Consider the following 17087-nt stretch of genomic DNA (forward strand, 5'->3'; position numbering starts at 1 on the left):
CCATTCGACAGCCGAACACGTGGCGGCGGCCATCTTAGGTCATTCGAATGCGGTCAGCGGTGTATGCTAAAGATTCTGTGGAACTGAAATCGGCTACACATTTTGCCGAACACCGCTGACCCTTACCTTCTCCTACACTTCGTTTTTCAGCTCCAGAGACTAAGTCCCGTTCGAAATGGGACTTGGTCGTTTTTCCGCATGAAATTGACTGACCGCACAGCCCAAATCTATGGAACTGTTTTGGGCAGGAAATTGTGCTTGCGGTCGGTCATAAAGGGACCTCCAGCTAACTTTTGATCCACTGTCTGGTTTTTGGAAGGGTGTATGTTTAAAGTGTGCTGATTCTAAATATGCAGTTTTTAGGAAGATTGGATGTATGGATTTAAAGTTATAGCACATGTATAAAAACTGTAGTTTTCCTGGCTGTATAATTATGTTAACTGGTTATCTGAGGGGAGGGGATGTGTGGGTTGTACCATGTATCTGACTGGTTATTTTATGCCTCCCCCTGGGTGTGGCCTGTACGTGTACAATGGTAATAAAAGCCAGGCTGGGTGTACCAGTCCAGAGTTCCTGTTTTACCCTCGAAGTGATGTGTCGTCTCATTATTGGGGGGAAGGATTTATTGCATGCTGTTCCAGTTGACTGCTAGGAGTACAAGCCTATTCGTATGGTTCCTATTCAATGGTCTACAGCATGGGTCGTCAACCTGGTCCCTACCGCCCACTAGTGGGCGTTTCGGGATTCCAGGTGGGCGGTAGGGATTTTCACATTTTTTTATGGATTGGGTGAGCGGGCGGGCGGGTGTGAGCCGGCGGTACCCCTGCGATCGGGTACCGCCATCACCACTTGCGGCCCCGGCGGCAATCCGCCGGGGCCGCATATAGAGGGGTCCATCGGGTGGCCCATGCTGTCAGGGCCACCCGATGGATGTGGATTGTGAGGGGGCCCGGTCAGCGCTGGGCGCTTTAACAGCGCGACCGGCCCCCTGTGATGACATCATCTCTGCTGGGAGGAAGTGATTCCCCGGTCACTCCTCCCAGCATACTGAGAGCCCGCGCGGGAGGAAGGAAGAGGAGGGAGTCAGAGTGGGAACTCTGACTCCCATCCACCTGAGCCACCACTGGACCCCAGGGAAAGTCACCCTCCTGCACCTTAAAGGTAGGAAACAGGAGGGTGACTTAAATATAATGTGTGTTTGTTTGTGTATGTGTCTTTGTATGTATGTCTTGTGTGTGTCTGTATGTGTGTCTTGTTTTTGTATGTATGTCTTGTGTGTGTATGTGTCTTTGTATGTGTCTGTATATATGTGTCTTGTTTTTGTATGTATGTCTTGTGTTTGTATGTATGTCTTGTGTGTGTGTGTCTGTATATATGTGTCTTGTTTTTGTATGTATGTCTTGTGTGTGTGTCTGTGTGTGTGTCTTGTTTTTGTATGTATGTCTTGTGTGTGTGTCTGTGTATGTGTCGTGTGTCTGTCTGTATATATGTGTGTATGTATGTGTGTCTTGTCTTTGTATGTATATGTTTCTTGTGTCTGTCTGTATGTGTGTGTGCCTGTCTGTATGTATGTGTGCCTGTCTGTATGTATGTGTGCCTGTCTGTATGTATGTATGTATGTATGTATGCCAGCAGGGCCGCCATCAGAAATTTTGGGGCCCCTAACACAGCTCATGTTCTTGGCCCCCCTTCAAGCCCGCCTCCGAATACACACACACACACTAACAGATACAAATACTGAAACAGACATACACACATGCATACACACTGGCATACACACAGTGCATACGCATACACTGACATACACTGGCATATACACATACACTGGCATACATACACACACACATACACTGGCATACATACACACACACATACACTGGCATACACATACACTGGCATACATACATACACACACTGGCATACACATACACTGGCATACACACACACTGGCACACACACACACTGGCATACACACACACTGGCATACACACATACACCTCATTTTCAGCCACCCTCCTCTCCCCTTATCGTCGCAGGAGGGAGGCTGGGGATGATGCGAGTCGGCTGCCTCTCCTCGCGGCCTTTCTCTCCTCCTTCCCGCGCGGAGTAAACTGGGAGGAAGTGACCGGACGTCACTTCCTCCCAGCAGCACTTGCTTCCGGCTGCATTTTTTTTTTTAAAGGGGCCCGGTCGCGCTGACCGGGCCCCTGAAGATAATAGGGCCCATTTGGTGGCCCTAAATGCTTGGGACACCTGATGGGCCCCATAAGCGTGTGGGCCCCGGTGCAGATGCACCGGCGGCAGTTCCGCTGATACACGTGGGGCCCCCAGGGCCGCCAGGCCCGTGACAATTGTCACGGTTGTCATGCCCTGATGGCGGCCCTGTGTGCCAATCTGTTATACTGGGATACCTAGCTCAGCCTTCCTTCTGGGCATTTCTATAAGGAAGGTTAAAAAAGGGGGGGGAAAAAAAGGTGGGGAGGGGAATTGAGGAGGGATAAGAGGGGAGATGACGCACAGATGAGAAATCCTATTATGCGCAAACAGAGAAGTCGTCTGAATATCACCGAAAGAGGAGACCTTTGTTTGTTCCTTAAGAAAATCGAACCAGATATCAAATATTTAGTCTTGCATCATCAACCTCAAGGATCTCATTAATCACTAGTAAAGGTAATTTCAATTTACTTTATTGTTTTCTCATTAAACTTTATAAAGTTAAAAACATTATAAACATGCATTAATTGGAAATAAAAAGATAAATGAACGTACACGCTCCTTTCGAAAAACATTCCGCACTTGCGTGAAAACTGGTGGGCGGTAAGGGAAATTTTTCAACCAAAAAGATGCATTAGTGGGCGGTAGTTAGAAAAAGGTTGACTACCACTGGTCTACAGCATTCATATGCTTGGGAGAATTTAAAAGGTTTCTCGGATCCAGTGTTCGTGTGGTTCCAGTCGGGAGAATGGTGTTTGCAGTAGCTGCCTGGGCATCTGGAAAGGGGATTATCGACTAAACTGGGTTTTATCCTCTTGTAAGTGAAACGGTCCGTTACAAAGGTGTTGACTAGTCTCCCTTTGTGTTTTTTTATCTGCTCTCCTTCTTTTCATCCTCCTGTCATTGTTTTTTTACCTCCTGTTTAGGCCCTCTCTTGTGACTGTCCCCCCATTTGCCAAGTGACCACTCCCACCCCCTTTCTGCCCTCTTTTCCGTTCCCCTCAGCTCGTTAGTCAGGTCATAGCTGCAGTAAATATTAAGCATTTCCTTTACGTTTAGACTTTTGGGGAAAACGAAGCAAAAATTATTCTAAAACTAAGGCTCGTTAATCAAAGTCTTTTAATTGCAAATTCATAATGTATTGGATCTGGTATTCTCTGGCCTAGACGTTTATTGCCTGTCTATTCCACCTCCCTTGTATTAACGGTTTAGTTAGTATTAGCCTTTTTTCTCATAACTACAAGTGGTAAAAACAAAACAAAATCTTTGAAGGACACAGACAGGACGCAGACAAAACAAAAAGTGCCAGAGGAGCTTCTATAGCTCCTTAATGATCTGTTCCAGCTTTTAAAAGGAACACTACAAACACAAAGATGTATTCCTAACACTATAGTGCTGGAGTGGCTGTTTAGCCCCCTGCCCCCCTCAGATTGCAGTGAAAAGGTATTTAAAACTTTCCTTTTCTCAGTTGCTAAGACGGCCTTGATGATCTCTGCCAATCCAATACTTTCCCATAGGAAAGCATTGGGAGGTTATGGCGCAGGTTAAGTGCAGCATTGAACTAGGAACCACCTTTAGTGGCCATCTGAGTGACTGCAGCTAGAGGTGTTTCTAGGCAGCAATGTAAAACACTGCGTTTTATCTGAAAAGACAGCATTCACAGCCAAAAGCCTGCCGAGACAGCATTCACAGCCAAAAGCCTGCCGAGACAGCATTCACAGCCAAAAGCCTGCCGAGACAGCATTCACAGCCAAAAGCCTGCCGAGACAGCATTCACAGCCAAAAGCCTGCCGAGACAGCATTCACAGTCAAAAGCCTGCCGAGACAGCATTCACAGCCAAAAGCCTGCCGAGACAGCATTCACAGCCAAAAGCCTGCCGAGACAGCATTCACAGTCAAAAGCCTGCCGAGACAGCATTCACAGCCAAAAGCCTGCCGAGACAGCATTCACAGCCAAAAGCCTGCCGAGACAGCATTCACAGCCAAAAGCCTGCCGAGACAGCATTCACAGCCAAAAGCCTGCCGAGACAGCATTCACAGCCAAAAGCCTGCCAACACAGCATTCACAGCCAAAAGCCTGCCGAGACAGCATCCACAGCCAAAAGCCTGCCGAGACAGCATTCACAGCCAACAGCCTGCCGAGACAGCATTCACAGCCAACAGCCTGCCGAGACAGCATTCACAGCCAAAAGCCTGCCGAGACAGGCTATAGGCATCAGAGCCACTTCATCAAGCGGTGCTGGTTCTGGTGCCTATAGTGTCCCTTTAAGGAAACACAGCATAGAACGTCAGGGAGAGAGAGAAATTCACATAAACCAAACAAAGCAGAGTCACAGATAAGTCATGTGTCAGCAAAAAACAAACACGATAACTGCAAGGTCGACACCAGTCCTAGAAAGCAGGAGGAAATCTTCCAAGAACATCTTGAGCCTGGAGCACACACGGTCTATCTGCCTAGCTATGATAAAGAAGGAAGCACGAGAGTGGGAGGAATTCATGTGAACACATAGGAGTCTGTTCATTGTAGGACACAGTAACAAACATGGTTATTTTTATTCAGCTGACAAAGACTCACAAATTGGGGGGGCAGGGTGCACCGATATAACCAGAGACACTATAACGCTGGGAATACAGGTTTGTATTCCTAAGGCATTATTGTTCCTTTAATGAAAGGCTGTCCTCTGCCTATCATTACGGATGTCAAATATAAAAATGCAAGCATATCAATGATATCGTGAGATTAATCATTGCGAAATATAAGCTGCCTTTCACAAACACTCAGACTCGTTACACCATCAGTCCCAGTAGCAGCCACTTTACCTCATAGTCTAACTTACTCAATGCAGTCTCATTCTATCATCAATACCAGTCACAAACCGACATCGTCCACAACACTGTCAGCAAACAGACACCATCCACAGACACTGTCAGCAGACAGACACCATCCACCGACACCGTCCGCAAACAGACACCGACACAGTCCGCAAACAGACACCGACACAGTCCGCAAACAGACACCGACACAGTCCGCAAACAGACACCGACACCGTCCGCAAACAGACACCGACACCGTCCGCAAACAGACACCGTCCGCAAACAGACACCGTCCGCAAACAGACACCGTCCGCAAACAGACACTGACACAGTCCGCAAACAGACACCGACACAGTCCGCAAACAGACACCGACACAGTCCGCAAACTATGATTACTTAGCATACAATGTGGAGTTTTCAGTTCTAGGATGAGCTACTTACTGGAGTCTCCCAAAATCACCACAAACTTGTTGTGAAGCAGCTGTTGTACTTCCTCAGTAGTGAACACAGTCATGGCTCCTTAATTGTGTTTCAAAACTGTGGGGAAATAAAAATAATTGATAATCTTTGGCATATCTAAATTAGAAGACTTTGGGTCACAATGGTAAAAAAAACAGAGTGTTAGGAATAAAAATGTGCTGTAGCTCTCTAAGGAGAGTGTTTGGCATCCACGCAGCAGTAAGTGGGGCTAGTGACAGCCATAGTGTGGGTAAAAAAGGTCATGTATATAATTGTCAACCCACAGGGACAAAATAATTAAGAAAAAGTCAAATGCTACATTTTAAAATCAGTCTTTAACTCTCCCCCATACAACGATATGAGCAACGTAGTACTAACCCTCCCCATACAATGATATGAGCAACGTAGTACTAACCCTCCCCATACAACGTTATGAGCAATGTAGTACTAACCCTCCCCCATACAACGATATGAGCAAAGTAGTACTAACCCTCCCCCATACAACGATATGAGCAAAGTAGTACTAACCCTCCCCCATACAACGATATGAGCAAAGTAGTACTAACCCTCCCCATACAATGATATGAGCAACGTAGTACTAACCCTCCCTCATACAACGATATGAGCAACGTAGTACTAACCCTCCCCATACAACGATATGAGCAACGTAGTATTAACCCTCCCCCATACAACGATATGAGCCACGTAGTACTAACCCTCCCCCATACAACGATATGAGCAAAGTAGTACTAACCCTCCCTCATACAACGATATGAGCAACGTAGTACTAACCCTCCCCATACAACGTTATGAGCAACGTAGTACTAACCCTCCCCATACAACGATATGAGCCACGTAGTACTAACCCTCCCCATACAACGATATGAGCCACGTAGTACTAACCCTCCCCATACAACGATATGAGCAACGTAGTACTAACGCTCCCCATACAACGATATGAGCAACGTAGTACTAACCCTCCCCCATACAACGATATGAGCAACGTAGTACTAACCCTCCCCCATACAACGATATGAGCCACGTAGTACTAACCCTCCCCATACAACGATATGAGCAACGTAACACTCACTCTCCCCATACAACGATATGAGCAAAGTAGTACTAACCCTCCCCCATACAACGATATGAGCAACGTAGTACTAACCCTCCCCATACAATGATATGAGCAACGTAGTACTAACCCTCCCTCATACAACGATATGAGCAACGTAGTACTAACCCTCCCCATACAACGATATGAGCAACGTAGTATTAACCCTCCCCCATACAACGATATGAGCCACGTAGTACTAACCCTCCCCATACAATGATATGAGCAACGTAGTACTAACCCTCCCTCATACAACGATATGAGCAACGTAGTACTAACCCTCCCCATACAACGATATGAGCAACGTAGTATTAACCCTCCCCCATACAACGATATGAGCCACGTAGTACTAACCCTCCCCCATACAACGATATGAGCAAAGTAGTACTAACCCTCCCTCATACAACGATATGAGCAACGTAGTACTAACCCTCCCCATACAACGTTATGAGCAACGTAGTACTAACCCTCCCCATACAACGATATGAGCCACGTAGTACTAACCCTCCCCATACAACGATATGAGCAACGTAGTACTAACGCTCCCCATACAACGATATGAGCAACGTAGTACTAACCCTCCCCCATACAACGATATGAGCAACGTAGTACTAACCCTCCCCCATACAACGATATGAGCAACGTAACACTCACTCTCCCCATACAACGATATGAGCAATGTAGTACTAACCCTCCCCCATACAATGATATGAGCAACGTAGTACTAACCCTCCCCATACAACGATATGGGCAACTTAGTACTAACCCTCCCCATACAACGATATGAGCAACGTAGTACTAACCCTCCCCCATACAACGATATGAGCAACGTAGTACTAACCCTCCCAAATACAACGTTATGAGCAACGTAGTACTAACCCTCCCCCATACAACGATATGAGCAACTTAGTACTAACCCTCCCCATACAACGTTATGAGCAATGTAGTACTAACCCTCCCCATACAACGATATGAGCAACGTAGTACTAACCCTCCCCCATACAACGTTATGAGCAATGTAGTACTAACCCTCCCCATACAACGATATGAGCAACGTAGTACTAACCCTCCCCCATACAACGATATGAGCAACGTAATACTAACCCTACCCCATACAACAGTATGAGCAACTTAGTACTAACCCTCCCCATACAACGTTATGAGCAATGTAGTACTAACTCTCGATATTGTACCAACTCTGTAACAAGATCAGACTGTTATCTCTTACTGACTGCTCCTCTCCTCACACTGAGACCGTTATCAGCAGGCGACCAGCAGTAACCCAGTGTACCCAGAGCCGGATATATCCTCCTAGCTCCTCAAACCCACTTTCCTAACTGCACCTCTCACTAGGCTGCTTGCTGTGAGTAGATGGGACTGTTTACTGCATTGTGTGTGTGTGTGTGTGGGGTAGGTGGTTGATGGTGGCGTAGAGCTATATTGTGTATGGGGTTGGAGCAATAGTGTGTGTGTGTGTGTGTGTTTGGGGGGGGTTAAGGGCTGTAGTGTGGGGAGAAAAAGGGACATCATTTGTTGGGGAATCAATAGTGTGTGTGTAAGAAGGATATAGATGTACTGTGTGTGTGTGGCTGGGGGCGTATAGATGTAGTTTGTGTGGGGGGGGGACTGGAGCTGTAGTGTAGGGGTGATTAGGGTTGTAGTGTGTATGTGTGTTGTGGGTCAGGGAATTAGGTCTGTAGAGTGTGGGTTTGAGGGGAGAATTAGCATACCTCCCAAGTTTCCCTATTTAAGAGGGGCAGTCCTTATTTTTGGGCCCAAATCCCTCTTTTCTAGGAACTCCATATTGTTGGTGTGTGTGAGTGTATAACAGAGCCCCACAGTAATAATACTCCCAGTAATGTGTCATTGGTGTATAACAGAGCTCCACAGCAATAATACTCCCAGTAATGTGTCTGGGTGTATAACAGAGCTCCACAGCAATAATACTCCCAGTAATGTGTCTGAGTGTATAACAGAGCCCCACAGCAATAATACTCCCAGTAATGTGTCTGAGTGTATCACAGAGCTCCACAGCAATAATACTCACAGTAATGTGTCTGAGTGTATCACAGAGCTCCACAGCAATAATACTCACAGTAATGTGTCTGAGTGTATAACAGAGCTCCACAGCAATAACACTCCCAGTAATGTGTCTGAGTGTATAACAGAGCTCCACAGCAATAATACTCCCAGTAATGTGTCTGAGTGTATAACAGAGCTCCACAGCAATAATACTCACAGTAATGTGTCTGAGTGTATAACAGAGCTCCACAGCAATAATACTCCCAGTAATGTGACTGAGTGTATAACCGAGCTCCACAGCAATAATACTCACAGTAATGTGTCTGAGTGTATAACAGAGCTCCACAGCAATAATACTCACAGTAATGCGTCTGAGTGTATAACAGAGCCCCACAGCAATAATACTCACAGTAATGTGTCTGAGTGTATAACAGAGCTCCACAGCAATAATACTCCCAGTAATGTGTCTGAGTGTATAACAGAGCCCCACAGCAATAATACTCCCAGTAATGTGTCTAAGTGTATAACCGAGCTCCACAGCAATAATACTCACAGTAATGTGTCTGAATGTATAACAGAGCTCCACAGCAATAATACTCCCAGTAATGTGTCTAAGTGTATAACAGAGCCCCACAGCAATAATACTCCCACTAATGTGAGTGTATAACAGAGCTCCCCAGCAATAATACTCCCAGTAATGTGAGTGTATAACAGAGCTCCATAGCAATAATACTCCCAGTAATGTGAGTGTATAACAGAGCTCCATAGCAATAATACTCCCAGTAATGTGTCTGAGTGTATAACAGAGCTCCACAGCAATAATACTCCCAGTAATGTGTCTTTAAACTACAATAAATGTGTTTAGGAATCAGTCTGTGTAAATAATAAACATTGTACTTCTTCTAAATTATTAGTAAAACACCTAAAATGTCACAGAATAGTCCTGCTCATGGCCACAACCTAATAAAAATAAAGGTGTCCCTTTTTGTCAGAGAAAAGGCACTCAGACGGCCACTAGAGATGCTTCCTGGGTCAGTGCTGCACAGTGTGTGGTCCCTACGTTCAGCGTCTCCACGCTCTTCATGGAGGCGAGGAACATTCTCCATAGAGATACATTGATTCAATGTATCTGTAGGAGGAGATCCTGAATGGTACCTGTGCAATAGCCCCCCCCCCCATTGCTTTCCTGTGCGAAAGTATGGTATTGCCGAGATCAAGATTGATGACCTCAGCAATGGAGATGAGGCCAGAAATGGCGAGGGAAAAAGGGGTGTTACATTTTTTTAATAAATCACTTTTTCAGCACAATCTGAACCTGGCCTCTGCTCCATGAACATCCATAGAAGGGGCCCATCCCAGCAGTGTTTAGTCGTAATCTGGACCTGTACGTCCAGCGTCAGACCCTCGTAGGTCAGAAACCAGCTTTACTGATCACAATGAACGTAGCACAAACTCACCATCACCCGTGTTAATGCAGTGGTTCTCAAATCTGCCTTCACGTACCACCAACAGTCCAGGTTTTGTCAGAATCTCCACTGGAATAAAAAAGGGAAATATATCAATCCCGGATTGTTGGTGTGCCACGGGGACTGCTTTAATGGATCGAAATGTTCATATTAAAACAACAAACAATGTTTTCTCGCATAAAACTAAGACATTGAGAAACGCCTTCCTAACTCTCCTCCCCCCCATCTCTTTCACAAATACACTGCCCCCTCACACACACAAATAGGGGGGGGGGGGATAGGAAAGGGGAGACCTTTGTTTGTTGCTGATGAAAATAAAACCAGATATCAAATATTTAGTCTCGCAGCATCAGCCTCAAGCATCTTATCAATCATCAGTTAGAAGGTCATTTCAATTTACTTTATTGTTTTCACATTTAACTTTATAAAAAGTTAAAAACATTATAACGTTTACCATTTCATGCATAAAGTAGAAATAAAAAGCTAAAATGTAAAAATATATATATATATATATATATTTGCACAAAAAAAAATAAAAGAATATATAGAGTTACTGCAGCACCAGTGGGCGGTAAAGAAATTTTACCATCAACAAAGACACAAAAATGGGCGGTAGGTATTAAAAGGTTGACTACCCCTGGTCTAAAACATTTCCAAAAGACGTGTAGGCAGAACTTTATTATATGTAAACATGATACTAGAAATAGAACACATGCATTTTGTTCCACTGCAGCTAGAACATCAGATTTGCACTTGTCATTCCAGCTGGTGAATAGGACACAGAGGGGTCTGTTGTCTAATCTTAGCAGTTACGCTAATTGCAAAGTGTAAGGCATACATAGCTGGTCTGAAGATGCTCTCCAGCAACTCAGAGCTCGCCTCAGTTTTGCAATTCCGTCAATAAATCCCAAACACACATATAATCCCTCACACAGGCTGCCTTCGGAGTGCTGCTCTGAATTGCAGAATTTGCAAAGACCCCCGACAGTGACATCACTGTCGGTGGCCGTGGGAGTTCTACTTACCTGCACTTGTCCCTCGCGGGCGCCACCATCTTCCGGCGGGACATTTTCAGCTCATGGTGCTTCAGCGACAGGAGCCAACGTCACTGCTGTACTCTCACACGAGCCAATATCCTGCACCCGTCACTGGTGACAGCTGAGGGATTGACACTTCTAGACGGCGGTAATCCGTCGTAGGAAAGATACAGAGACAATGTGGCCCTTACTTTGTTTCACTATATGTCTAGACTGGGTCGGGATTTCAGTGAAATTCAAACATCGTCAATATAAGCATTTCATAAAGATTTTATCTCACACCCCTCAGCAATCTGCATTAGAGTTTGCTGGAGAGACGGACATGGGGGATTATACATAAAAAGGGTCGTGTTCTGAAAAGTGGTCTAAAGTGCCCAAGGTGGGGCGATCACCATGGAAACCAGTTGCATTGGTGACCCCGCCCTTTTCCATGTTAGCACCATATTTAGAAGTGACCAATATAGTCAGTCTCCTCTCGGCCCCCCCTGTCCAGCATGTTAGTAAGGGAAGCGCGCAGTACACGCAGCCAGTATTGCATTAAATTAAGAATATGATCCGATTTCTGCTCAAACAATAGGCAGCAAAGAGACTTTCTCTTATTATACCTCCACTAGCACATGGTGACAGCATGCATGATAGGGAAATAAACATCACCAGCTGCCAGAATAGAGGATTCTGTTAAACAGAGAAACCAAAGTAGCCACAGGAATGCAGGCTGAAGACATTATTACACATAAACAAATACACAGCCAGGGCTGTAAAACGAGAGTCAGAGGACGCAAACAGCATGCTGTAATCTGGTACAAGGAATCGGATAATCTCCATACTCAACAGGGACATCAATTCTAATCAAAGCATAGAGACCAGGACACACCAAACCTCTCTCTATTGTCATCATTTCAATGGGGAAATCAAGTTTAGAATCCAATACTGCACGGTACATGGTGACATCATCAATGATACACCGGTCTTCCCTGTGCAGTTTGGGGGGCCCATAGCTGAGCAGAACTGGGACATACGTGTCTTGGTCTGCCTGAGATTAGTGGGAGTTGCACTCCAAAGTAGTACCTACAAAACACCCTAATATAAAGATACAGAATAGGATACTTTCCCCGTAATACACTGCTTACCGTTTCTGAAATCTGTCACCAACTCTCAAACCCAAGTCTAGAGGGCAGGAAGTAAATAAACCATGATATGCAAATCGCAGACATTTACAAGAGAAGACAGCACAATCACACTAAATAATCCCACTGCATCCAGCGTTCTACAAGATTGCCACTAATTGAACGCTTTATGCACCAAAATCACTACTTTTTAATGAAGTGGTTTTGGTGCAAAGATCCTGCCCCTTTAACCAGGTAAAATAAAACATGGTCATTTCCCAGAAATGGCGATCCTTACATTGTGCCTCAAACCTCTAGCAGCTGACAGTCACGGGGGCACGTACTCCCTGTAAATGTTCGATATTCTGATTGTTGATTTAAAGGAACACTATATTATTAGGAATAGAAACAAGTATTCCCAACGCTATAATGTCCTTCTGCTTATCTAGGGGAGTACGACTTACCTTACTGCCGTCACTGTGCTGCTTTCCTCGCTGACGCCCAACGCCTTTGGCTGAGATCACCAATGTTGATGATCTCACTAAAGCACGTTTCCCCATAGGAGAGCCTTGGGACACTAGTGCGCATGTGCAGTGCTAATCAAATCCTGCATTTCAACTATAACAGAGTTTAACTTGGTTATAGCACAGGAAGCACCTCTAGTGGCTGAAAGAACACCAATGTTTCCCCTGAGAAAAAAAGTTAAGGGGCCCATCGGGTGGCCCACCTAATTGAAATGAAATTGCAGGGGGCCTGGTCAGCGCTGCGGTGCTTTAACAGTGCGACTGGGCCCCCTTTGATGACACCAGAGTGCAGGGAGGAAGTGACTGCCCCGGTCACTTTCTCCCTTCAATCACAGAGCCTGTGCGGGAAGAAGCGAAGAGGGAATTAGAGTGGGAACTCTGACTCCCATCAGCCTGAGCCACTGGACCCCAGGGAAAGTCACCCTCCTGCTCTTAAAAGGTAGGAAACAGAGGGAAACATTTTGCACGTGTGTGTGTATATGTGCCTACCTGTGTGTCTGTTTGTCTGCATGTGTGTGTGTGTGTGTGTGTGTGTGTCTACGTGTGTGTGTGGAGGGGGGGGGGGCTGCTTTGGTTAGCTGAAGGCAGTACCTGCCTTGTAAAGACTTCTCATTGAGCTGTCTTGAGAAATCTGTGATTTAGCACAGAAAGTCAGGTCAGGATTAGAAGCGGGCGACTTGCAAAGGCTGCAGACAAGAGTTCTGCAGGTTTCACAAGCGTTTTTTAGATATACCTAGATTGAAAAAAAATTTAAAATGCTTAATTAAATGCATGCATGTTTACATTGGGGGTATATCTACTAAACCGTGATATGATTCTCATGGATTCTGGTCTGGATGCTCTGGTGCAATCTCCAACCGTCTAATATATTTCTTCAAACAGAGTACACTCAAGGGACTTTGTCAGAAAAATAAATAAATAGATTCACCTCTTTATAAAAAAAAACATAGAAACCGAGAATGTGACGGCAGATAAGAACCATTCGGCCCATCTAGTCTGCCCAGTTTTCTAAATACTTTAATTAGTCCCTGGCCTTATCTTATAGTTAGGATAGCCTTATGCCTATCCCAGGCATGCTTAAACTCCTTTACTGTGTTAACCTCTACCACTTCAGCTGGAAGGCTATTCCATGCATCCACTACCCTCTCAGTAAAGTAATACTTCCTGATATTATTTTTAAACCTTTGTCCCTCTAATTTAAGACTGTCCTCTTGTTGTGGTAGTTTTTCTTCTTTTAAATATAGTCTCCTCCTTTACTGTGTTGATTCCCTTTATGTATTTAAATGTTTCTATCATATCCCCCCGTCTCGTCTTTCCTCCAAGCTATACATGGACAATGTTTCAGATCTACCACCAGGACTTTTATCAAGATCTTGATACTCACCTACACACACACACACACATCGATAACCTACACTTATTATTATCGGCATTTATACAGTGCTAACCTATTCTATAATCGCTGTACAATTTACATTTTTTTTTTTTTTTTTTTAGATAAATTTTTTTTTAAAAAATGGAAGGGAGAATTTAACAGCAAACTAGAAACTATTACAAATGTTGACAGGAATAAGACTGTTAAATAGGACCCTGGCCCGACAAGCTTACGATCTAATGGACTGTCATTACAATTTATTAAACTGTAATTGTTATATCATAAAATACGATATCTTCATTTGTTTTTAATGGATAGTTAAACTATTTGTGTTTGTATGTGATAAAAGTCATGTGATGTTTACGATACATTTCCGCTGTTATAGATTAACGTGACACCCCTGTTCTTATGAAAGTTATTTGACCACACGGTTATCTTGACATCCTGATAAGCGTCTCCGGTCAGCCCATTCTCGGGCAATTTCAAGTCAACTTTGCACGAATACATGCTATTGTGTGACTCACAACGCACTGCCTCTTCCTATAGCCGTGCGCAGTGGGTGTTCCTAGCGGCAAACTGCCCTTTCTGCCGTCTGTTTAGCTCGGTCCTTTGTGTGAATTGGGGTTAGTTTATCATGTTTTTGAAGAGAGCCTCTGTATAACATGTAGATATCACAGCAAACGTGTATTTTGTACACCTCTTAGCTAAATCTGTATTTTTTTAAAGCAACGTTTAACATTTTCTGAGTGCACACCCTAGTGTAATGTGCTGTGTGCCTGGGTAGAAACAACTCACGACAGGGATCTATATTGAAATTGTGGACGTGCCCCCTTTCCCACTCCCCTTTTCTGAGCGTCTCCTTTAAACATCGTCTGTTTGCCCACCCATTGCCCACTAATCTACTGTCATCCATTGCTTTTAAAAATGGTAGAAAATGCCGCAGACAGAGACTGTGCATTATTGTGGGCACTGCACCTGAGGGCATAAAGACGGTGGTCAGAATGGGGGAGTGGGCAAGTGATTACTTCTAAAGGGTCAGTATTTATTAAAATGAAATTAGGAGATTGCATATTGTAATAAAATATTACTTTAACATATTAAACATTTTTGATGACAATTATCCTTTAACTGAATTATCACATGTAACTCCTCCAAGATGGCTCCCAGAAGCAGGTGCCATATATTTTGTTACAATTACAGCAGCAGCAGCAGCAGCAGCTTGTGTATGATTATTACTGGAATACATGGAGCCAACATATTCCACAGCGCTGTACAATATTACAATGGGGGGATTGACAGTTTAATATAATATGTACACACACACACACTTGTCACATTCCCATTTGGGGTAATTGCAGTCAGTTCAGCTTTACCTGCATGGAAGTAATAAAGAATCTAACAATGAATTAATGAGTTAATCTGGTTTATATTAAGGCAGCTAATTAACCCAGCACAATCCCTGGGTTAGTGAATAAAGCCTCCAGCCATAAGGGGGATTACACAGTTACATTAGCCCCCCAATACTCCCCCCTCCCCATTACATTTGCCCCCTCTCACTCACTCCCCCTATCTGGATACATTGACACACAGCAGGGTGTGTTACAGGGTTAATGTGCAGAGTGCAGAGTACAGGGGGGGGTATTATATAACAGCAGCTTTACTTTCAGGCAAAACTTTTTATCCCAGGTTGAGAATGGAAACCCCCACCCCATCTAATGACACCCCAATATGGGAACCTGACCAACCCCTACCCCCATACCTAGTGCCAGAGCTCAGCACAGCCAGAGATTCTGCCTTCATTAAAATACCGGTAATTACAGACACATGGAGAGAGTGAACAGGAGACCACCCCCTGAACTACCCACACAGATTATTAGAGACCACCCCCTGAACTACCCACACAGATTATTAGAGCCCACCCCCTCAACTACCCACCCAGTTTATTAGAGACCACCCCCTGAACTACCCACCCAGATTATTAGAGACCACCCCCTGAACTACCCACCCAGATTATTAGAGACCACCCCCTGAACTACCCACCCAGATTATTAGAGACCACCCCCTGAACTACCCACCCAGATTATCAACTACCCACCCAGTTTATTAGAGACCACCCCCTCAACTACCCACCCAGATTATTAGAGACCACCCCCTCAACTACCCACCCAGATTATTAGAGCCCACCCCCTCAACTACCCACCCAGTTTATTAGAGACCACCCCCTGAACTACCCACCCAGATTATTAAAGACCACCCCCTCAACTACCCAGATTATTAGAGACCACCCCCTGAACTACCCACCCAGATTATTAGAGACTACCCACCCAGATTATTAGAGACCACCCCCTGAACTACCCACCCAGATTTTTAGAGACCACCCCCTCAACTACCCACCCAGTTTATTAGAGACCACCCCCTACACTACCCACCCAGTTTATTAGAGACCACCCCCTCAACTACCCAGATTATTAGACTACCCACCCAGATTATTAGAGACCACCCCCTGAACTACCCACCCAGATTAGTAGAGACCACCCCCTGAACTATCCAGATTATTAGAGACTACCCACCCAGATTATTAGAGACTACCCACCCAGTTTATTAGAGACCACCCCCCAGGGCCGGCGCTTCCTATAAGGCGAACTAGGCAGCCGCCTAGGGTGCCATATAGGAGGGGGCGCCCTGCGCCCCCATCGCCGGCCCTTTAAATGCTGCAGCCGCCTGAGCGCTCTATGAGTGTGCACTTCCTGTCAGTCCGGCCTGGTCGCGGACTGGAGAGGAGCTCGGCCACGCTACAGGGGAGGTGGGGAGAATGCTACACAAACACACACTGCTTTCTATCCCTTACACAAACACACACTGCTTTCTATCCCTTACACAAAAACACACTGCTTCCACTACACACAAACACACTGCATCACCTAACCCAAACTGGTATCCCTATAAACTACATTCCATA

The 17087-nt window shown here is 45.0% G+C and overlaps 1 protein-coding gene across 5 annotated transcripts in view; it reads right to left on the bottom strand.

Moving 5' to 3' along the window:
• LOC134614098 (PC-esterase domain-containing protein 1A-like) overlaps positions 1-15952 on the bottom strand; it is a 42948-nt gene extending 26996 nt beyond the window's left edge. For 2 of the 5 annotated variants that reach the window (XM_063457530.1, XM_063457527.1), the window contains exons 1-3: positions 15888-15952; positions 10078-10155; positions 5470-5565 (exon numbers count right to left, since the gene is read on the bottom strand). In XM_063457530.1, coding sequence (XP_063313600.1) covers positions 5470-5542 — 73 coding nt within the window. In that variant the 5' untranslated portion in view covers positions 5543-5565; positions 10078-10155; positions 15888-15952. The remainder of the gene's footprint in view (positions 1-5469; positions 5566-10077; positions 10156-15887) is intronic. The other 3 variants (XM_063457528.1, XM_063457529.1, XM_063457531.1) reach the window with 3 other exon arrangements.
• Between the last annotated feature and the right edge of the window lie 1135 nt (positions 15953-17087).

This window comes from Pelobates fuscus, chromosome 6 (genome assembly GCF_036172605.1).
Source record: "Pelobates fuscus isolate aPelFus1 chromosome 6, aPelFus1.pri, whole genome shotgun sequence".
Classification (NCBI taxonomy): Eukaryota; Metazoa; Chordata; class Amphibia; order Anura; family Pelobatidae; genus Pelobates; species Pelobates fuscus.